Source organism: Amblyomma mixtum, chromosome 5, assembly GCF_055824585.1.
Source record: "Amblyomma mixtum isolate Tamu chromosome 5, ASM5582458v1, whole genome shotgun sequence".
Lineage (NCBI taxonomy): Eukaryota > Metazoa > Arthropoda > Arachnida > Ixodida > Ixodidae > Amblyomma > Amblyomma mixtum.
Genome location: NC_143016.1, coordinates 184,762,030 through 184,785,453, shown reverse-complemented (window position 1 = coordinate 184,785,453; position 23,424 = coordinate 184,762,030). Strand labels below are relative to the sequence as shown.

General features: G+C 49.5%; 1 protein-coding gene across 1 annotated transcript; it reads left to right on the top strand.

Annotated features, from left to right (window-relative positions):
- Positions 1-1,445: 1,445 nt before the first annotated feature.
- On the top strand, positions 1,446-23,191 carry LOC149345096 (uncharacterized). The gene is made up of 3 exons (XM_089547365.1): positions 1,446-1,515; positions 6,872-7,331; positions 23,065-23,191. The coding sequence occupies exons 1-3, from the start codon at positions 1,446-1,448 to the stop codon at positions 23,189-23,191; spliced, it is 657 nt and encodes a 218-aa protein (XP_089403491.1).
- The last annotated feature ends 233 nt before the right edge of the window (positions 23,192-23,424 follow it).

Sequence of the window (23,424 nt, the reverse complement as noted above, 5' to 3'; positions counted from 1 at the left end):
GCTCACGTTGTCGAAGGCTCCCTTTATGTCGAGGGCCATGACAACGTTTTCGCCACTTCTCGGCATTTTCTCGAGTACTTCCTCCTTGAGTTGGAGTAGTACGTCCTGCGTAGACAGGTGGGCTCTGAACCCGTACATGCTGTCTGGGTACAGTTGGTTCTTCTCTAGGTGCGACTGGATCCTTTTTGTGATTACTTTCTCGTACATCTTGCCCAGGCACGACGTGAGGGAGATCGGCCTGAGGTTCTCGACCTGGAGTTTCTTGCCTGGCTTCGGGATCATTACCACAACCGCGTGTTTCCACTCGGCCGGCACTGTTCCTTCTTGCCAGAGCTTGTTGAAGTAGGCTGTGAGCTGATCTATGGCTCCATCGCTGAGGTTTCTTATGAGCGAGTTCTTGATTCTGTCCGCCCCCGCTGCTGCGTTTTTTGTTGCCGACCTGATCGCCTCGACGACTTCCTCTCTCGTTATGGGCCGATCCATGGTTGGATTCTCTTCGCCCTGGTACTCTTCTTGGTAGCTTTCGACCTGGTCTCTGCCGCAGCATTTGACCCGGACTTCCTCGAGTAGCTGTTCGTCCGTGCCCGTGTACTGGTGCACCAGCCTCTGGATCGATTTGCCGCTTTCTGATTTGTTCTTGCTCGGGTCCATGAGGGACTAAATTAAAACAACACAGCAATTTCATCGCAGTTTTTGCATGCTTCAGAGGACCTCAACGCTGTCCGAACTAGGATGTGACGCATAGCCATCGTTCGGCGGTGAAAACTGAAATAAGACAACTTCCAAAACCAATTTTAATCATAAATTGTTCAATCGGCGTAGGCGATTTCTCCAGGAGGTCTATACATACCAATTGTTCAAGCATCATTCGAAATGAAAAAAAGAAAACCCCAACCAACAGTTTGCTCTCGCTATGCTCAAAATAGTTATGACTACTATTTTACCTTCCACCTTCCTTTACCTTCCTTTTAACTACCTTCCACGTGCGCGTGTCAGCGCGTGGAAGGTAGTTAGGTAGTTGAGAGAAAAACTGACGCCAACCAATATTTTAATTTTGCCCAACGTTTCGGGACCAACTCGGTTCTTTCTTCAGGGGTGACTAAATTGTGCCAGCAGCAGCGGGGTGTTGCCTTCGCTCTCCCTTTCTTAGCACGTGGCGGAGTCCACTAACGTACGCAGAGGGGAGCGTTCCTGGAGTTCTATTCATCGCCGCCTTTGTGAGCCGGATGTGCCATGACTCTTGCCATGACTTGAACAGGTTGGGCTCCACGGCCAAGACTAACTGTATATTTAACATAGCGAGAACAAACTCTTGGTTGCGTTTCTTTTTAAATTTTGAATAATGCATGAACAATTAATATGTATAGACCCCCTGGGGCCTCCGAAGGTGTCCAAAAGATGGCTAACAGCTTACGCAACGTACACGCAGGATGATGTCAACAACCATGCGCGCGCTCTTCGTGATCTACATGGGCTTGGTGCTTTGCAACCACGCAGTCCGGGCTGACCCCGTAGGTGAGTGAACAGACGGCGCCTGCTGCCATCCGGTTCTGCTCTGAGCGCCAATGCCTCCGTGCTGGCCTCGGTGGAGGCCGGCTAGTGTTGCTTCCAGGCTCGGACGGTGATGCGAGCAGCGCAAAACAGCTGGAGCTCAATACAAAGACGGGAGGCAACGCCAGTTCTGCTCTGTCCTGTGTCTTTGTCCTGTCACCACGCGAGGGACCAAGTAGCCTTCTACTATATGACGCCTTCTATATAATGACGCAGCGAGCTATGGAAAGGAAAATGATAGGTGTAACGCTAAGAGATCGGAAGAGGGCGGAGTGGGTGAGGGAACAAACGCGGGTTAATGACATCCTAGTTGAAATCAAGAGGGAAGAAGTGGGCTTGGGCAGGGCATGTAATGCGAAGGAAAGACAGCCGCTGGTCCTTAAGGGTAACGGCGTGGATTCCAAGAGAAGGCAAGCGTAGCAGGGGTTACAGTGGCGGCACCTGGCGAAGGACAGGGTTAATTGGAGAGACATGGGAGAGAGGCCTTTGCCCTGCAGTGGGTGTAGTCAGGCTGATGATGATGATGATGATTCCGTTCGCGCTTCTGCAGCGTCTGTGCATGGTAATGTGGCTCCGCAGATGACACGACGGCAAAGACGCGATCACACCGGCGCGTCGCGATGGCCGCGCGGCCTCCGGCAAATACCGACAAACGTTCACACGAGCCACCCCTACGACAGGAGAATGGCGGTGCTGAACGCGGTTTCGCGGACGAGCTTTGCACTGATGCTACGGCTGCGTGCCGGAAGCACTAAATGGAGAAACCTCGCAAGCACCTATGCTTGGACTGTGCTGGTAACAAGATGCACGAACCAACACCGGGGTTTTTGAAGCTTAAATAATTTTCGTTTCATTTCCTCGTGTTGTCAGCCAATACGACAGCAAAAGGAGGCGTAGAAGCAAAGTACCAAATGCTCCCCACAGTCGCCATAGTTTCGCAATGTTACCCAGAGGGCAGGGGTGCAACAGCTGCGCCAATTACGCCATTTTGATACAATTGCGCATTTTTGTTAAAGCTGCGCGACGCTGCGCAAAAATGCCCCTTCTAGTCACAGAAGTTCTCGTCGCGCTAAATTTAACGAAAAATAAGATCTATGTTGGCAACCTGCGGACTTGCCGCTTTATCGGATGTTACCAATCCAATCCAGTTGCGCAGACGCAATGACATGTTCATGGAGCAAAAAAAAAAAACTGAGGAGGGAGCGTGACTTCGCGCTGCCATTTTTCGCAAGCCGAGTGCTTATGAAGCCGTTTTCTCCCTCAGTGTTTCGCTCTCCCAGTCAGTCCTTTATGTTTTGGTCCTGGTATGTTTTAGTGCGCGCGTATGCGCGCTTGGACGTCTACAGCAAGGAGGTTTATCTACAGTCAGTTAGCTGCGCTAATCGGCGCATGCGCGCGCGCAGCGGGGCTCGATTTACCGCACGCTATCTCGTGGCATGATCATGGCGGGACAAACTCTTTTTTTTTTTACTATCTTGTTAAAAATAGGCTTCAAGGCTGTCGCCGGACGCTCCCTCCTTTGTTCTTTTTCCCTCCATGGACATGTTCCTCCGTGCTTGGTGTGGACGCAGAGAGACTGCTTTCGTAGACTTTTACAATTATATCATCGTTCGGCAGGTGCTGTAAAAGTGACGCCGTCCATTTGGGCCGGCATATCGCCTGGCAAAATAGGTGGTATTGTAGTGTACACTGATTTAGTTCATATGACAGCAGACGCGCATGAATTAGCGGCGCGTATTGCCTTTCTGAGTCACTCGGGACATGAACTGCAAAGCATGATCAATGAGTTATAAAGGCGGAGCATAACGGTGGGGCTAAAAATTAAGATGCAGAAAACCAAAGTAGTGTTCAACAGTCTCGCAAGGGAACAGCAATTCACAATTACTAGCGAGGTGCTGGAAGTGGTAAGGGAATAGTCTACTTTGGGCAGGTAGTGACCGTTGATCCGGACCATGAGAGGGAAATGACTAGAAGAATGGGGTGGAGCCCGTATGGCAGGTTCTCTCAGATCATGAATGGTAGCTTACCAATATCCCTCCAGAGAAAAGTATACAACAGCTGTATCTTGGCTGTACTCACATACGGGGCAGAAATGTGGAGGCTAACGAAAAGCGTTCAGCTTGAGTACAAGCCAGCGAGCTGTGGAAAGAAAAATGATAGGCGTGACGTTAAGAGATCGGAAGCGGGCGGAGTGGTTGAGGGAACTAACGCGGATTAATGGCATCCTAGTTGAAATCAAGAGGAAGAAATGGGCTTGGGCAGGGCATGTAATGCGAAGGCAAGATAACCGCTTGGTGCTTAAGGATAACGGGGTGGATTCCAAGAGAAGGCAAGCGTAGCAGGGGGCGGCAGAAAGTTAGGTGGGCGGATGAGATTAAGAAGTTTCCGGGAATACGGTGGCCGCGACGGACAAAGGACAGGGTTAATTGGAGAGACATGGGAGATGTCCTTGCCCTGCAGTTGGCGTCGTCAGGCTGACGATTAATCATGAAATGCTTTTTGTCGGCGCACCGCGGGCGCCAGGACGCCTTGACGCCAGGACAGAGGGAGAATACGGAGGCGAACCCCAACGAACTTTGACGAACCTTCGATTTCACCTGGACCCTGGTGTTAAGTGCTCCACTTGCGCCAGAGCAGCGTATGCGTCAACAGCAGCATGTTCGTGGTCGTGTGACGGGCGCGCAATGGGGCCCAAGCTATGCCCTGCAGCGCTGTAGGCGCACGCGCAATCCTGGTGGCTTTCGATAAGCAATCATGAGCGAATTGACAGCGCCGCTTGAGTTGCCGCCATTACGTAATGCTCGCAAAACTCAGAACTCATATTCACTAGAATAACTTTCAAATTACCGCAAACGGATCTGGAAGGCACGTGGAGGCCGCTCCCTGACGTTCGCTGCGTGACAATTACGTCTTTGGCGTATCTGCACTCGTAACGTTGGTATTATGAAATCCAAAATAATCTTCGGCAGAGTTAGCAGAGGCAGCTTTAGTGATATTGTGAACGAACACTTAGAATAAACTGAAACCAATGATTTTTGTACCTCGTCTAGGGAGCAATCAGACAGCCCGGCCAGTAATCAGCTGTAATGTTTTGCTCTTCGATTTGGTGGTCGATGGCGGCGTCCGGCCGCTGCCAAACGCATCAGCGTTGTGGTAGCGCTGGTAGCGGGGCGAGCCTTACATAAAAAGCTTCCGAGCTTTTGTTCGCGAAGAAAACCTAAGTAAACATTTGACTCGCTTAAAAACACACATTACCACCTGACTCACCATTGTGAACTATGGTACGCCGCACTTCCTCGAAGCAACTGCAAATTTCAAACAGTTTTTTTGTGCTCTGCCTACACTGCTTAACCGATTCCGCCTACCCAATCCTTCCGATCGTTCGCCCTCACACAAACAAATAAAACATTTACGTTTGTGATTGACTGTGGCAGTGTAAGTAATGTTTGAATGATAATATATGACAGCGCATGCAATCTGCATGTTTGTATGACGGTGTAAGCAGTCTCTTCATATATAACGGTATTCTTGCTACCTCAGCCTTTGCAGTGGTTACGGCTCAGTGCTTACGGCGGTCGGTTGCTGACCCGAAAGACACGGGTTCGATCCCCGCCGCGGCGGTCGAATGTCGATGGAGGCGAAATTGTAGAGGCTCGAATATCCAGCATTAAAACACCTTCATTGGTCTCCGGTTAGAATCCCTGCCGTGAGATAAACTCAAACTAAGCTAGGAAGTTTATGCTGCATGAAACGCTCAATCGTATGACACCATCCGGAGCACTCTTCAACGAACGGTTGAGCAGCAATCTTCATATGAAGGTTCGTAAGGACGTGGAATTGGGGTACATAGGTCGCCGGTTCGAATCCTTGCCGCAAGCTATAGGCTGTAACTTCACTAGTAAGTTTACGCTATACATTGGGCTGAATTGTATGGCACCATCCGGAACATTCTGCGGCAAGCGGTTGGTCATAAATTTTACACGAATGTCAGAACTGATTGGCCGCACTTAGACGCCTGCCAGGCAGGGATACACCGGGTGTTTCAACGAACGCTTCCAAGAATTTTCAGAAATAGGCCTTTGGGTATTCAGGCTTGTCTTACCAGTGTTTGCGGACACTAAAAAAACCGGTAAACCGTCTTTGGTAGAAGCTGGCTAACTATAATTTTTTATAATTAACTTTTCAACTAGCAGAGTAGCGTTCAGGTGTCTGTGCTGAATAATTTTTTTCTCCGCTAACCAGCATCCCATGAACTTATGCTGCCGATAGTTTCTTCCGCTCATGACACAACTTAAGCACCAGTGGGTACTACGATTTTGACCGCCCGTTCTCCACCAAAAAAGTGTTCAGAGCACGCACGTGACGTTGCCGATATGGTTAAACACTCGGTTGGTGCTTGAAATCCAAAAACGCAGCTTGCCTTTGCCCATTGGAAACAGAAAGAGCTTGGGCCCGCACATACCATGGCTATTGCGTTTCGTGCGGTTCTGAAACTAATTTTTCCATGCTTTCGATAGTTCTCAGTGCAACGAGAACAGCCCAACGACATTGTGTCTCGATTCATGGCGCTTTGCAGCTACTTCGTCGCGCAAATGACTCCGTAGCATGGTAGCACATACGTATTCTGACGTACCATGCCTCAGCACCCCAGCCAGGGAAAAGTGGCGTTGGGCGGGTCGAGTTCGACGGTATTTTCCTCCTCGCCGCGAAAACAGTAGAGAAGCCGGGTGCGCTGCCCCGTGACCCTCTCCCTTTGTGCGGCGTCTTTAGGGACGGGTGAAACCGCCAGTTGGCTCGAACCTCGAAAAAGTTATCACATGCAAGCGAAAACGCTAGCGAGTCCTGCCGCTGCGGCGCCAAAACCTTTGTGTTGTCGTGGTGGCGAGCGGCGAGATCAGCGCTCTTTTCTTACCGATCTTCGTTTCGCCTTAGGGCACCTTCGTAATGGACCAACTAGCGAAAAGCCCTCGCTGCTTTTCAGCCAACTCCCAAGCTACCACTTCTGGATCGGTGTTTCGGCGCCGTCCGACTGTTGCCTCTTGTTCTCCTTCCATGGCGAGTGTCTGCGCCTGTTCTATGGGCAAGCGCGTCTTATGTACCCGTCTTTTCAAATGTGCACTGCGCACGGCTGCGGCGAAAGGTCAACGGTGGCGATGGTGGCTGCCGCTCACACGTTCTCACAACGCCTCGCGAAAGAACCTTCTCCTCTTGGGACGGCGGCGGCGACCAAACTCGGTGTTGACGAGCCTAGTGAAGCTTTTCGCTCCAAAAGGCAATTGAAGTCAGCGTGTCCCCTCATGATGTTTTCGATGGGCCGCAGTGAGCAGCGGAAACTGGGCCGCAGCGAGCAGCAGCTTGCCTGCGGCGGTGGAGACGACGCCCGTGGAGCGGTCGCCAACGGACACGTCCCTGGCGCCGGCGGGTCGCTTCCTCCTCCCGGGGCCTCTGCGCCTGGTGCACTCGATGCTGGCGCCCGTGGCGGCGCCGCTCATCTTCCTGGGGGCCGCCTACTACCTGTTCAGCTTCGTGCCGACGGCGCTGCCCGCGCTGCTCTCCCTGGTGGGGCTCAAGGCCCGGCTGGTGCCCTACCTGACCTCGCTCGGGCTCCGCGAGAACCTGGGCAGCGTCGGCCGACAGCTCGAGACGGCCGAGATCCTCGAGCGGGGACTGGACGTGATCGACGTGCCCGACGGCGAGTGCCGGCGCAGGGCAGCCTGCGAGGTGGGACAGTGGCTGGCCCGCTCCCACCCTACCATCGCCAGGGTCGTGGACCTCTTCAGGTACGCTATATCCTCTTCCCAGTCTTGTGAGCGTTCTTTTCGCGCACATGCTCTACTCAAGATGGATAAACCATTCTCACGATGGAAGCGCCTATACCCTGTTTCATACATAGCAGCCAACGCTGCGGAGGCTGCGGCAGTAGTTCATCCGCGAAGCCATATTACTCCGCAACACATAATTCATTTTTCTCGTCGCCTCGCTGAGTATTCGAACGAAAACGAAGACAAAACCGTTTAAAACGAAGCGGTAGCGCTGAAGATCGTGGTCAAGGCTGTAAGGCGCTCAGAATTCGGACCCTCTGGCTATAATTGGACTACTTTTTAGGCGCGGATTGAGGAAAAGCGATTCGCCCTACCAGCCGAGTATCATACCGCGACGTGTCTTTCTTGATTGTCGAAGTCTCGATGAGTCGCAGGACGAAAATGTGGCAAGAGGCAAAACGAAGTCCAGGAGGTTGCCATTCACGGCACTTGAGATTTGCTGCAACGAAATACGTCTGTGCTAATAGTCGTTGTATGGCGAACTGCTTTTTTTGGCGCGGGCTTCACCTGCGCGAACAGGCGGGCCAGCTTTGCCTGCTATGTATGAAACAGAGCATAGAGGGTTTGTTGTTACAGTATATACCTCGACCACCTGGCTGACGCCGCAAGGCAGGAGGCATAGCGCCAAGTCCCCATCGGGCTATAGTCAACGCTGATGTGCGCCAGGGGGATGCACTGAGATGGTCCTTAAGTTACTGAGATGAGGTGGAGTTTTTGCGTAACTAGACGGACCCATATCGTTCCAGTGCCTTCACTCTGACCTATCAATCGTTGGTTGACACACGGGGCTGACTGAATTGGCGTAATACAGTCCAACTCTGCGGCTTCAGGTACTGCCGCGTTCTTTGTGCTCACCTGGTTACTATGTTGCTCCTTTTGCCTCCTCCCTCCCTCTTACCCATCTGCTTTAATGAGTGCGTCGCAGGGGTTAAAGCGACAAAATAGAGATGAATAAACCGGTTGATGGCGCAACTACAGGTGTCGTGTCATGCGGCATGTTTTCAATTTTGCTCATAGAATTACGAGTAAGGTTCGGTAAAGATTACGCCACAGAACAAAAAGTAAGTCCTTGATGAAGGGGAGTTTTGCGTGAAAAAGCAACCCTGAGAGGACGACTGCTGTGCAAGGTACCCTTGTCAACCCGGGGATGTTGCCACCGTGGTACGTAGCTGTGGTTTGTAGTCTTTTACGTCTCGATGCGAGCAACCGGCGTGTATAACGGCATTTGCATCTGTCGGTTTATTGGGGTATAACGTGCCAAAGCTACTCAGGCAATGAGGGACGCTGTAGCGGAGGGCTCCGGAAATTTCGACCACCCGGGGTTCTTTAACGTGCAGTGACATCGCACAGTACACGGGCCTCTAGAATTTCGCCGGGATCGAACGCGCGTCTTTCGGGTCAGCAGCCGAACGCCGTAACCACCGAGCCACCGCGGCGGGTGTTTGCATCTGTCGTTCGAACGAAATGCTGCGAGCCTTTGAGGGTAAAACTGTCACAGAAACCCGCCATTTGGCCCCGGATATTTATTTATTATTTATTATTTATTCAAAAACCCTAAGGGCCCACTGGGGCATTACATAGGGGGGGGGGGGGGGGGGGGACAAATCCATCTTGAGGCACGCCACGTGGAAAACATTCGTGAGGCAGCTCCATGGTGATTTTCTCTCGCCTTTGACAAGCAGCCGTTGCACTGTGCCATACCTGTGCCAAACCTGACCCGGCTTTTGTTGTCGAGGGCCTGCTTTGACAAGTAACGCGCTCGCGAAAAGTGCATCGCAGTCTCCAGTGCCGGCTTATTTTGTTTTGATTGTTTTAAACGCTCTGCAAATCTGGTCCCAGAGAAGGCGCCGCATCATGCTTCTCAAATACGACGTGGAACCCCCTGCGTTTCGACCATAGACATAAAATCTTGCAGTTTTCTGCTGGTAGCTAGTCCAGAGAAGGCGAGAGATGCGATTGAGAAATTTACTGCGGCCATAACTATTTTACGAGCATGTGCCATCAAAAGAGCGAAAAAAAATGCTGTAGTCTAGTAATGCAGCTTAGCGTAATATAATTTTTCTCGTATAAATTTAATATAAATTATAACATAGCCGTGCAGTGTCAGCACTGAACTGAAACTTGAGTCAACCAAAAGGGGCAGCATTCAACTCTGGGGCAATATCATACTGATGTTTTCGCGCCATATACTTTAAGGGTATGAAGTTTATTCAATTGAGTACTGCCTTTAATCTAGTCTTATACAACACCTCGCTGAAAAAATAGGGATTATAATGAAATAGCGAGTATAACTAAAGAGTGGCCATTCTCGTTCTAAACTCCCATGGAAGCCGCGGTTTACTTATTTTATTTATTTTTTATTCAAGACTGCATGTGCGGGGCGTGCCTTGAAAGCAGACGCAATTGCGCCTGCTCCTCCTCTTTTTATTTCATTTCTTCTACATTTCTCACTGATTACCAAACCGCAATCACGTTGACGATCTCGGACAATGGTTAGAACCACAAATACTTATCACGTTACTGATTACCAATCACAATTATCGATTACCAGTCACCAACCACCAATCGCTATGACTGTACGACATACCGTGCCACTACACACCCATACCCAGACCAATACACACACGCAGCACTTCTTAAAGTACAATGATGCACAAAAACACTGCCTTTTCATTCCGCGCTAATATTCTGACGCATACTTAGCATGTTTATTTCTTGGTCTTAATTTTTTCTTCTAATGACTGTAAGGACAGTACAGATCCCCAACACACATCACAACCCGTTCCTTAGGTGCCCCTCTGACACTTTTCTACCAATATCCCTTCGTGGTCTTATGAAAAAAAAAAGTGCCCGAGTTCGAAACCCAAAGCTTGCCATTTCATTTTTCCATCTGATATCCGGGATTCTGGTATTTTTGCCGACAGACGCCGGACGACGGGAAAAGCAGGATTTTAAGCAGAACGAGCTCCTCGCGCCATCACGTATTACAGCATATTGACAATACCAAACGCAAAAAAAAAAGATTAATGAACAGTGCACAGAATACAAACCCAGCCCATTATAGCTGCGAGAAAAAATAGAGCAGAAGAGAAACAATCGCAGCGAAAAGAATTAATAGCTCGTTTTTACGAGGTAAAATTTTCTTAGAAAGGTGCATAACAGACCCAAGTGCCCATTTCGCGCTGCGTGTATCGATTTGTAAGGGCGCTCAAGGCCCTCGAGACGGGAAACTGGAATTACCACGCAAAGGCCCGCATAGCGCGTCTTCGGAACTCTCACCAGCGCACAGAGGCTCGGGTACGCGCGGCCCACTGAGCGGTGTCGCGCGTTCAGCGAGAGCTATTCGAGAGATTAAAGGGAAACTGCATGTGTTTTAGAAATCAACGAGCTTAAGAGGGTCGAATGTGTGAAACTCGCAGGTAAAGCATGCGAGGTATTTTTGGGCTAGCACTTGCAATAGTGAAATAGTCGCCGATTAAAATCCGGACGCCCTTCAGGCTTCTCCGCATCGCACAACGTCAAGTGGGGGGCGCGTGATGAAGTCATCGAAGGTATCGGTACAATTACAACGCACAAGCGCCTGCTTTGAAGGAAAGAAACCAACGCCACCGAAGGCAAACCCTGCCGAGAGTTGTTTGGCGGCGTATAACGAGTCAGGACAGGGTGTGGCTGACGACAGCAGTAATTTGAAATCATACTTTCCGTGACGTCACGCTGAATTTCCCTGCACTCCTCCAGTGCATTGAGGAGAAGCGCAAAATTCAATCGTCGATTACTTCAATATTTTGAATGCTAGTGCAAAAACACTTAGCATGCTTTACCTACACCCTATGTGGATTTTAATCCTTGAATATCGCGAAATTCTCAAAAAAGTGCCGCAGTTGCCCTTTAAGCACACCGGAGACGTATGGCAGTTTTACGTACGCCTGTTGCGCATGCGCAGTAGTTTTTATACCTGACCCTACATTTGGACTGCGCATGCACCCTTCACGTAAAACCGGAATACGTCACCGGTGTGCCGATCTTCACTAAATCGACGCCACGCTGCGGAGGCGCCGCGAACTGGTCCAAAGGAAGGTTCACGTGAAAACGACTGGGCGAATTGAGTGGCGCGTCGCGGCGAAAAAATTTCGATTTGTTGGAACCTAGTCGTGTGGCCGCTCCAGCCACCACACGACGCAGTTTCGCTTCGCCGCACAGCACACGAGTACGCAGGGCAGTACAGACGTATAGAAAGCGCACGCTACGGAAATTGCTTTGCGTTTTCAGCCGCTTGGCCCAGCGGGACCTCGATGCTGTCAAGCACTCTGCCAAACGGTTTTAACCTCACGGCCATGTTGCGAAAACGGATAACATGGAACCAGGGGAGCAGAGAGCCCACGCTGTGCTCCTTGCGCAGCGAGGAGGTTTTTAAGAACAGGGGAACTGCCGTCTGCCGCATCGAATCGGTGTGGATGTGCTGGACACCTTTACCAGTTGACACACCCAGGCGAAATGTCCAGCGGCGCTCACCGGATCCGTTATGGAAGAGCTCTTCGCAAAAACGAGGCACAAGAGCTTCCTATGGCAGCTTCCAAGAGAATTGGTTGCCTATTATATTCATCATTTTTCTATGAACCGTTTCTTTGTAGCGATGCTAAACTGCATTTCTCAAAGGTTGATACTACCGGTCTAGCACGGCTTACGAGGCGCTGTTTATTAACAGATCGGAGCCCACGTGACTAAAGGAGGAATGTCAACCAGAGTCCTGCGCCCGGCTGTTTCAATAATGCCACGCCATATTACGGCATGCGTGTATCTGATACGGTGCTGTGTTATCCACGGAGAGCAAGGGGCTGAATGATATAATTCGAATACCACTTAATCGTGATTGTTTTTGCACTTCCTAGTTGCTCTATGCCCTCACTATCGCTGGGATCAGTCACTAACATGGTAGGATGTTAACAATCCAATAAAATCTGACGTAACTAATTAGTTGACTTAACTTTTAGTTGGGCTTACGCAGTAAGCTTGCGTACGCATCGCTCAGTCGTTGCGTACCCTGTAAATGGCACCGTTCCGTAGCTTCCTCAGGTGCAGGTGTAAACAGTGGCGCCATCTTGTGACTTCTCCAAGCCTATGAACGCTGGGCTGAAGAATGTTATTTCGTAAACATTGATAGCAAAGGTGGGTACACTGCGAGTCTTTTTTTGTTGCAAGAAGAAAAACTGTGCAAATAGAAAATGTAACAAGTGGCGAAGAGCTAGAGGACTGTTTCCCCAGGTGTCGTTGCTACGCGTAAAAAAACCTGCATTTAGTTAGGCCTAAGAGCTTGAAAATCTCCAAACTATCTGAATAAGAGGGGCTCGTTGTCGCTTATACATCTACGTGTGGCCGAGAGTAGGCGGAATAAAAGCGAACCGCTACCATTTGAGCGAGCTATCGCGTCCAAAATGCAGCGACGGCATGTAGATTGTGCATCTTTATCGTGAAAGCTACAAAAAAAATGGCAGTGGCTTAGCTCTGCTATGCCAGGATATACAGGCGTGGCCATAAGTAAACGGAGCACGTTATTGCGCTCGAAGTGCACTTATGCATTTTCCATTGGTAATTAAGAAGCGTTGTCTGTCTACAAGAAAGCCCACCAACCTCCGCTACCAGCATGCGCGTACCGCTGCTGGAAATTGCAATTAGGTGACGCGTGAAAAATATTAGAAGACATTTGCGTGCTCCGTTTACTTTTGTCCGCGCCTGTCGGTAGCGTAAGCGGCTAACTGCCAAGCGACAACCTCGAGCTGTGAGGAATTGAGGTTGTCCAGTCTTCTCCGGCGACTGGCAGCGGCCCGACTCTCTTTAAAGGGTCAGTCTACTGAATTTTATCGACCATATTTTCTTTGCGGCAACCGATAGCTCTTTACTCAAATTACCGTTTAGCCAGCTGTGGTGCCAAGGAGTGCGGTAGAACATTTTAAAATAGAATTTATTAATGTGGGAACACATCGGTATGAGATGGTAGTCTCATATGGCAACCATCTGGATTTCCGCCGCGCGGCGACAAACATGGCGGCGCCCGTCGAAGCCGCACCTCTCGCTTCGGACTGAATTCTCGTTGTTGCTGCCTTTTTCAGTGCGTTCACTGGCCATAAATGGGGCGCCTGTCTTTCGCTTCGTCTCATCTCGCCTATAAGAAAACATATAAGAGATAAATTTGCTTTATTTTAATAATTAGAGCGACGATTCTGCCGCTCCTAGGCTTAAGTGGAGAGTCGTGTTGTTTACAGCAATGGTTCCCGTCCTGACGACCAGATGGCGCCACTATAGGCTGAGTTTATTTTTGCGTCTCTGCTAGCATACGCTGAACTAAAAGTGGGAATGTGCCTGCGTTTTGCGTACGTGTAACTATAAATATTCATGTGATTGACAGAAAAAGTGAGCGGTAAGCCTTCTACAGTTTACTAGAACAAAACGTGCGTTTCTTGGGGCATACAAATGGTACGTAGTATATTCACTTATGCTTCTACAAAAAAAGACTACCACTTTCTTGAACAAAATGAACGTTTTGGGTCGCCACCATGCTTTTTTACGCGACTTTTAACGCCGAAATAAAATATAAATTTCTGCCCAAACCGGGCGCAGACCCCTCGTTATTGATGTTGTAGAGTGCCAACTACCAGAATATGTAGACTGACCCTTTAACCTCCATGGAGACCGCACTGCACCAACCGCATGTCCCGCGCATTATGTACGCACAGTGCGCACTCCTCGCGCATGCGCAGTAGCGCGCGGCAGTCGTAAACACAGCGGCTTGCGTACGCGGCTCCGGCGCGTATGCCGATACTGTGACATCACGCCCTTGGAATGCGCCGACCGGCGGGAGCACGCGCGCCGGCGACGGCGGCGAGGGCGACGCAGATGCGCCTCTCGTGGCGTCACGTGGCTGCCGCGCATGCGCAGTATGGTCAGCGCAGAGGGCACGCGAAGCTCCTTCCAACCCGAGTAGTGTAGCTTACGCTACAATAATTTTCTCACCTCAACCGCTAACTCGTTTGCGGTAAAACTCAGCACAGTGCTTGCGCATTGTGGTAACTTTTGTCTCGTAGGAAGTTTTAGAATGATACTTAGTTGATTCAGCAACGAATGATGTAACTTTGTAATCGTCTGTGCCGAGATCGACTAACTGAAAACCGCCATCGCCGGATTACCGGAAAGGGTGACATTGGCGCCGTCAAAGAACCTGCCCAGCTTGTAATGCTGACTTCGGCGCCCTTCGCGTCGCGGCGCTTTCCTGTGCAAACAACAGATGGCGCCACTAATGCCCTAATAAAGCAGTCCTCTGATAAATGGCTGGCTGAAGTTCGCGAGGCAAATAAAGGGGGGCCAAGAAAATTCTGGAACCATATAAGCTGGTTGGGAAAAACAAATCAAAGAAAGCAGGAACAGATTATAGATGCTGAGGGAAAATGTTTGGAGGGAGACGATGCTGTGGACTACATTACGTCATTTATAGCTGCGTCTTTTAGCGACGCCAATGGGGTAATCTCCCCAAGTGAGGCGGCAACACAGGACAGCACAAAAGAGAACAGCTTAGAACTGACTAGTCTTAACTGGGAAAAGGCGGAAGCGAATATTCCTAAAACCACATCCGCAGGGATAGACGAAATTCCAATTAAGCTGATTAATGAACTTGGCCCAAGAAGCAAGGCCGCGCTGATAAAAGCATTGCAGGCAGTCATAACAAATCAGCAAATTCCGCACAGCTGGAGACAGAGTAAAATGAATTTGATTTATAAAGGGAAAGGAGATAAGATGAACATAAAATCCTTCCGTCCGATTACGATAACATCTGTTATCTACAGGCTGGCAATGCAGGCGGTGAAATTAAAAATGCAGTCATGGGTAGAAGGGAATAGGATACTCGGAGAACTTCAGAATGGGTTCAGAAGGGGTAGGCGGTTAGATGATAGCCTGTTCGTGCTTACCCAATGCATAGAAATAGCTAAGGCGGAAAATAGACCTCTGTTTATAGCCTTTCTAGACATAAGCGGTGCATACGATAACGTGAACAGGGAACTCCTGTGGAGCATATTGAAAGATTTAGGTATTGGTGATGAGGTAATTGATTTTCTACAGGAAATCTACCGAGATAATGAAGTTGAAATTACATGGGAAGGGAAAAAAAGTACCACAACTGTAGGGGTGCACAAAGGATTAAGGCAAGGTTGCCCTCTATCACCGCTGTTGTTCATGCTTTACGTGATAAATATGGAAAGAAGGCTAGAAGAAAGTAATCTGGGTTATAATCTATCGTACAGATTAGGCGGAAATGTAGTTGAGCAGCGACTCCCGGGTTTAATGTATGCGGACGATATTGTACTGTTAGCAGATAGCCAGGAAGATTTACAAACTTTGGTTAATTGCTGTGGAGACGAAGGAGACGCTCTAGGATTCAGTTTTAGCGCAACTAAATCAGGTGTGATGATTTTTAACGATACAACTGATCAGGTGCTTACAATACAAGGCCACGAAATACCCAAAGTGGCCGAATACAAATACCTTGGGATATGGCTAAACGAAGGGCAGATATACACGGAAAAGCATGAACAGGCTCTTAGGGCAAAAGGACGAAGAGACGCCGGGATAATGAAACATAGGGCATTATGGGGGTACAACAAATATGAAGTACTAAGAGGTATTTGGAAAGGAATAATGGTGCCGGGACTTACTTTCGGCAATGCGGTTCTGTGCTTAAGGGCAGAAGTTCAGTCGAGATTAGACGTAAATCAGAGAGCTGTTGGAAGATTAGCACTAGGTGCCCACGGCAAAACCACAAACGAGGCAGTACAAGGGGATATGGGCTGGGCATCGTTCGAGGCACGGGAAGCTAAGAGTAAAATACTATATGAAGAACGCCTGAGGAAATTGGACGATAACAGATGGGCAGCTAAGGTATTTAAATATTTATACAGAAAGAACGTTGACTCACAGTGGCGGAAAAGAACTAGAAAACTAACCAGTAAGTATGCCGGTCATGAGGACGGAGAAAGAAAGAGCATTAAACGAGAGGTTAAAAACGCGGAAGTTAAAAATTGGATGAATTCAATGGAAAAGAAACATAGTGTAGAACTATATCGATTCTGGAAAAAGCAGATCAGGAAAGAATTTTTCTATGATAACTCAAGAGGCAGTGCCCTACTTTTTGAAGCTAGATCAGGTTGTCTTAGAACGCGCAGCTACAAAAAGAAATTTAACGAAGAAGATGACACATGTGCAGTGTGTGGTAGATCTGTGGAAACAATTGAACACCTCATAATCAAATGTGATGGTATCCATCCGGATGTCGATGCAGGCACAGTCACTCTTTCTGAGGCCCTAGGGTTTAAAGATAACAATGGTCATGTAAATAAATCTGCAGTGGAAGTCAGCAAAAAGCGATTGGAGGATTGGTGGCTGAAAAGCAGAGATGTGGCATAAGGTAAGAATAGTAGGAAACCGTAGGAAAAGTTGATGGAGAATCTTAATGAGAATTGCCAACACAGTAAACAAAAAAAAAATAATAAATAAAGAAAAGCTGAGCATGGTGGCAATTGCCACCACCCCGTTTCAAAGGGGGCGCTCCTATCCATCCATCCATCCATCGCGAAAACCCAGAGTTGTCGGCTTTCGGTTCGTCGATTTTGAGGCAGACGGTTCCAAGTTTGCATCATGCGTGGCTGAACCAGGTAAGTACTGTTGACAAGTTTACTACGAGACAACAGTTACCGCAATACCCATGTTCTCTGCGCAGTTTCAGCGTAAATGGGCCAGCTGTTGAGGCTAGAAAATTTTTAAGCCTTCACTTAGCATTCTGCGCATGCGCATTGGTTATTCAGAGTCGCTGCGTACGCAAGCTCACTCCGTATGCCCAACTAAAAGTCTCTAATAACGGTCTAATAACGCATGCATTACATCACTGCCTAAGAAACATAACACACGGCCCAGTTAACTGCCCCGGGAAGACAGCAAACCGAAAAAGGTGATCTCATTGTACACGTGTGTACATGATTCGAGATCTAAGGTCATATTTAAAGTGGCGCGTGGTTGATTGCTAGTTGATCGCACAATGTATGAGCACAAAAAAGGCAAAAAGGACGCATGTTTATCAGCTAACTGAAGCAACAGTGTTGAAAGCTTTCAGCAGATGCCACTCGAGGAAGTCCCTCCAGCCAATGGCGTCCATCGAATTTCATGGCGGCGGGGTTAATCCAGTTCACCCGCGGTTAATCCCCGTTCAGCTGCCACCCCTGCGATATCACCCTAGCAGGTAGAACAGGATTAACCGCGATGTCATCAGAGCCGGTCGACGCCACTGGCTGGTGGCCGCCTTTAGGGAGCATTTGCCGCTTCTTGTATCCAGCAATAGTTTGCATTACTCTTGCTGTACCGTGCTTAGTTGTAACCCGATATGCGAAACATGACACTCCCGGTTTCGTCAAAAATTTGCCCGTTTTACAGCAATTGTATACACTGTCGATGTCCTCGATTTTAAATTCTCGACAAAGCACGCCTTCTCTACAAATTCTCCTCAAAGACCATTCTTCAAGTCGGCCGTTTTCAAACGCCAGGCAACGACCTTTCCCTTCCCTCTTTTATTCCTCCTTTCCACCCTCAAGAAACAAGACTGCATTGCTCACACGAGGAAATTGCATGGTAGGGCATTCTGCTACTGAGGCGGAATACCTGGCTTACAACCCGGCCGCGGCGGCCGGTTTTGATCCCGGGTACTCCGCCTCAGCAGCTGAGCTCTGAGCCGCCGCGGCAGGTACCATCCACGAGCAAGCTCGACTTCACCGTGAAATTTTAAAATAGATGCCGCCGCGTTAATTCCACCGAGGCGCCTTCCTAGGTGGCGAAAATCGCCGTTATATCAGCCGTGACCCCGGTGACAAAAGGAAAGTAAAAGAACAAATGATGGGCGAAACAAAACTTTATCCTTCACGATCACGCCGAGTAATATATGGCGGTTTCTTCGATATGTTCTGCTCTGCGGTTTTCGCCACGCAGGTTACGCGTCGCGCATCTTGCGACCGGCAGCGCTTTGTTTAGCGGCCGTAGCGGGTTGACTACAGAAGGCCCTGCAGAGTCAGCGCTGCGTCGAATGACCTCTCTCTGGGAATACCTCGTGCTGACTCCGGAGACACCACAGCCGTTTCGTGTACGGAGAGGGTTGAAGAGCGCAGTCGTTTCGCTTCGCTGCGCCGCCAGCATTGTTTTACTGCTGCCAAGGTCAAAACACGCGGATGCGGCAGCGCGGCGTTTCCGCGTTAAGTCCCTTTAGTTCCGCGTTCCAAGGCGCGCCCCTCTGCGGGCAAATTTGCACTTTTCCGCGTATAAACCGCGCCCGGAAGCGGGCTTCCCTCGGGCGGAGGCAGCGTGACCTCAGATTGAAGCCGTCCTGTGCGCAAGAGCTGCTGGCGCTTCGCTCCGGAACGGAGACGGAGCCTTGCTGTAGGCGCCGTAGCCTTGGCGCCTGAGACAGTATTAGGGCCTAATATTCGCTGATGTTTGGCTGTCTCGGGCGTACAGTTTTCATTTTACGAACTCTATCAGCGCGTCTCGCGACTTGCGCGGCTAATAATTATACTCCTAGAATAGGGAGGAAGGCGGTGGGTCAGCAGTCTCGGAAGAGAACAGCAGTTCACAGCTGGTAGCGAGGTCCTGGAAGTGGTAATGAAATACCTCTACTGAGGGCAGGTACTGACAGCTTATCCGGATCATGAGAGGGAAATGACTAGAAGAATAAGAATGGGGTGGAGCGCTAATGGCAGGTTCTCTCAGATCATGAATGGCAGCTGTATCTTACCGGTACTCACCTGTGGGTCGGAGACATGGAGGCTAACGAAAAGGATTCCACTCAAGTTAAGGACAGCGCAGCGAGCTATGGAAAGGAAAAGGATAGGTGCAACCTTAAGACAAAGGAAGAGGGCAGATTGCGTAAGGGAACAAAAGCGGATTAATGACTTCAAGGGGAAGAAGTGGGCTTGGGCAGGGCATGTAATGCGAATGCAAGATAACCGCTGGTCCTTAAGGGTAACGGAGTGGATTCCAAGAGAAGGCAAGCGTAGCAGGGGGCGGCAGAAAATTAGGTGGGCGGATGAGATTAAGTACTTTGCGGGGGTAAGGTGGCCGCAGCTCGCCGAGAAAAAGGTTAATTGGAGGGACATGGGAGAGGCCTGGAGTGGACGTAGTCAGGATGATCTGTTAGGTTCATAGGGGAAAAGCGGGGCGCATGTGTTCGGGCGCAGAAAAGTGACGCCCCTCTGGTTATTGTCCTGCGCGTACGCGCAGGCGCCCTGCTATCCCCTCTGTGACGCTAACCAATAGGGTCCCCCATTCTAAATGTTTGTCATACTGACCCTCACGACAGTCACTTCATAAAGGCCACTGTCACACGGGTAGTTTTATTAGACCGTCGAGTCTGCTCTTTTTGATCGTGATCGATAACCGCCATCAAAATTCGACCGCCTCGGGCGGCTCGAACCAGGGTCTTTCGGATCGGCGGGTACGTGTATGTATGTATATGAGTGCATGTGTATGAGTGCATGTGTATGAGTGCATGTGTATGAGTGCATGTGTATGAGTGCACGTGTATGAGTGCACGTGTATGAGCGCACGTGTATGAGCGCACGTTTGTGAGCGCACGTTTGTGAGCGCACGTTTGTGAGTTCACGTGTGTGAGTTCACGTGTGTGAGTGCACGTGTGTGAGTGCACGTGTGTGAGTGCACGTGTGTGAGTGCACGTGTGTGAGTGCACGTGTGTGAGTGCACGTGTGTGAGTGCACGTGCGTGAGTTCACGTGTGTGAGTGCATGTGTATGAATTCCCGTGTATGATCATGTGTATGAGTTCATGTGTATGTTGCAGTGTAACGAAGATAGTGATTGGTAATCGATGACTGTTCGGTGATTGTGGACTTGTAATCGGTGAGAAATGAGAAAGAAAATGAACAAAAAGAGAAAATAAGGCGCTATCGCGCCTACTCTTCAGGCGAAGCTTATGCGTCTCCTGATATTTTTTTGCATCATATCATGTGAAGCAAAACTTTCCGCGACCGCTCTCGCGGGGACTTTCGATTTATGCGACTCATTCCCATAGCCGCAGAGCGCGTTTTAACTGCCGCGTCGGCCTCATTCGAGCTAGGCCATTAGAAATGGGCTCAGCTGCACGGAGTTGCCGTATTTCCACTTTGCCATTTGTTTAAGTTTCGCAACATGGCGATCCCGGCACTTTGTACATATCGTTCGGGGTTAGTGCAGGATTGGTGTGCAATACAGACAGAAATGCGGACGATGGGTCAGCCTGTAATTGCTTCTGAAAGTTTTTTAAGGTTTCGGAAGAACAGTGAAGAGCCACTCATCAGCACATTTGAGCCGCTGTGCTCGAGAGTGCACGTGTGTGGCCTGTTGAACTGAATTATTCACGCAAAATCTTGAATTATGTATGACATTTCGCACGTTTGTCTCATTTTCAAGTGTACGGCGCAACACGCAGAATTTAAGACCTCGCAGGTGAGACCCTGTGCCATTAATCTTGATGGTGCAGAACATTTTTTCATTGAACTTGGACATTTCTGCGCTGTTTGCGACAAAAGATATTAGGAATTATAAACTACATGCCCCAGAGTGCATCTGCGACAAAGTTTTATTGCTAGAAAGTGCTCAAGCTTCGAAACTTGCTCCAGACTGCTCCTATATGCACGTTACTCTGCTTCATAGTGGTGCGAATCAGAAATTTTAGGGTTCCATAAATTGCTCCAAATTGCGTTTTGGCATTGGTATCGATGTATTAGCGAAAAGTTTTAGTCCGCTCGCACCTATAGTGTCCATTCTCCACATTGAGGCGTTGTGTTAGTCTGTTTGTCTATCTTACTGTATGTCTATGTTTCTGTCTGAAGCCGGTTTTGTGGCAGGCTGCCCAGCGTGTCAGGCCGTGAGAGGCTGCTCGGGAAGAGCAACCTGGCTCCCAGCCCAACCCAGTTGAGGTCGAGCGTCAGTCCCGTGTGTTCCTGCTCGATGTCCTTTGTGTGTGTTTTGTAGCGCTAGTAATACATAGTCTGTTCTGAAAGTAGTAGGACTCATTTTTTTAAACAAAATTTATTCAAGAGAATAGTACAAACGATTACAATTTTTTCAAGGTAGCACCCTTCCGCACCTACACACTGCTGCCAATGAGTTTTACAGTTTTCGTACGACTCCAGGAACGCCTGGACCGGAATGCTGTTTAGCTCCCTCGTCACGGCCTGTTGGACCACCTCTACCGATCAGTGATGTTTCCCCTCGAGCGACGATTTTATTCTTGGGAATAGAAAAACGTCTGGCGGGGCCAAGTCGAGGCTCTAGGGGGGCTGAGGCAGCGTTGCCGCCTTGTGCTGGTCAAAAAATCGGGGTCCTCATTCACATGATGAAAAAGATCCTACCGGTTGGTCTTTTCCTTCTCTGACAACACTCCCGGCAGCAACTTCGCGCACGCTTTCCTCATGGATAAGTTTTCTGTCACGATCTCACAAACTTGGGTTTGAGGAATGCTCAAGTCATCAGCAATCATTCTGATACTCATTCTACGATCACTGTTAAGTAAATGTTTCACTCGCTACACATTTTCGTTGGTCTTGCGGGTCGAAGGACGTCTGGAGTGGTCGTCTTCCTCCACTCTTTCCTTACCTTCTCGGAAAAGCTTGTGCCACTCAAAAAACACCTGATCTACCCATGGAAGCGTCACATTTGGCCTCCTTAATCATGTTGTTAGTCGCTTTGCCCGTTTTACCAAGATTTACTCAAAATTTGATCTCGTATCGCTGATCCAGTAAACGCTCGACGATTTTGCGTTACGAGACGTTTCGACAGGGGTTCGCAGTACAAGCGACCTGCTCTCTTCAACGGCCGAGAGACGACTGCCGATTTTCCCCAGCATTCCCAATATCCCCCTTCAACGATCCTGCACGCGGAGACCACCTCTTGTCCACCCGTTCGCCCAGGAAAAAAACAGTCCTACTACTTTCAGAACAGACCCTGTATGTCGCAGTCAGTGCACCAAAAGCACAAACTAGCCCGACTTTATTCTTTAAGCAACCCAAGTCACTCCGATGCCATAGCACCTGCCTTGTGCCACTGCCCTAGCGGGTGGCTTACTTGCCAAGGTGTAGTCGTGGATAACCACGTGGAAACCTTGGGCGCTAATTATGCGGCGCTACCCCTAAGCGCACCGAGCTAAGCGGAATGAGCAGCAGCGGTGAGGAGGAGAGCGTGATTCGGAGGATGCTTGCACAGTAGCTAAACGGAAGGTATTTAGGTGGTAGCCTGGCGCCACCTAGCAGGTCGTAGCTCCAGCCGACAAAGACGTCATGCTAGCGCACATATCCGCGTTGAGCCTAATTTATAATACTAATTACCCAAATCGACTGACTTTGTTTTTTCTCAGCAACTTCGGCGTTCGAAGGATGAGCCTAAGGCTTCGGGAGCAAATACAGCCTGCGGCGGCGGCGTGTCGATGAAGAACAAATGCGAGAGTGCCATTGTAATGTGCACACTGTCCGGGCTTCGAAGTCGAAATTAATCTCAAGCTTCCACTACCAGCCCCTCGTAGCTCGTGTTTATTTTTCCCCCTGGAATATTTTTGCGTACTGTCTTGTTTTCCCTTATAGTTGAGGGATGACTAACTGTGTGTTCTCTGTGGCGCAGCGGACACGTCCTGCGGAGCACGAAGTACTCGGACAACCTGCTGCAGGGGGCGCGCAACAGCGACTGCGAGTCGCTCTTCCCCAAGTGCCCGTCGTCGCCGTTCCGCCGCTTCAGCTCCTACCTCTGAGGATGGCCCCCCCACCCTCTTCCTCTGTACATAGACCCACCTATTTATCCTATTTATGAGCGCTGCCAATAAAGGCCTTCCCTATCCGTACCGACTCTTCCATTCACGTTCCGACTGGAAAGCGCAGCAGACGTGCTGTCTCTACATGGCGACCAGTGCGTTGCGAAGACGGGCGACACGAAGAACGAAGAAATAGTTGCTGGCATCTCTGTGCAGTCCCCGACATGTTTGCA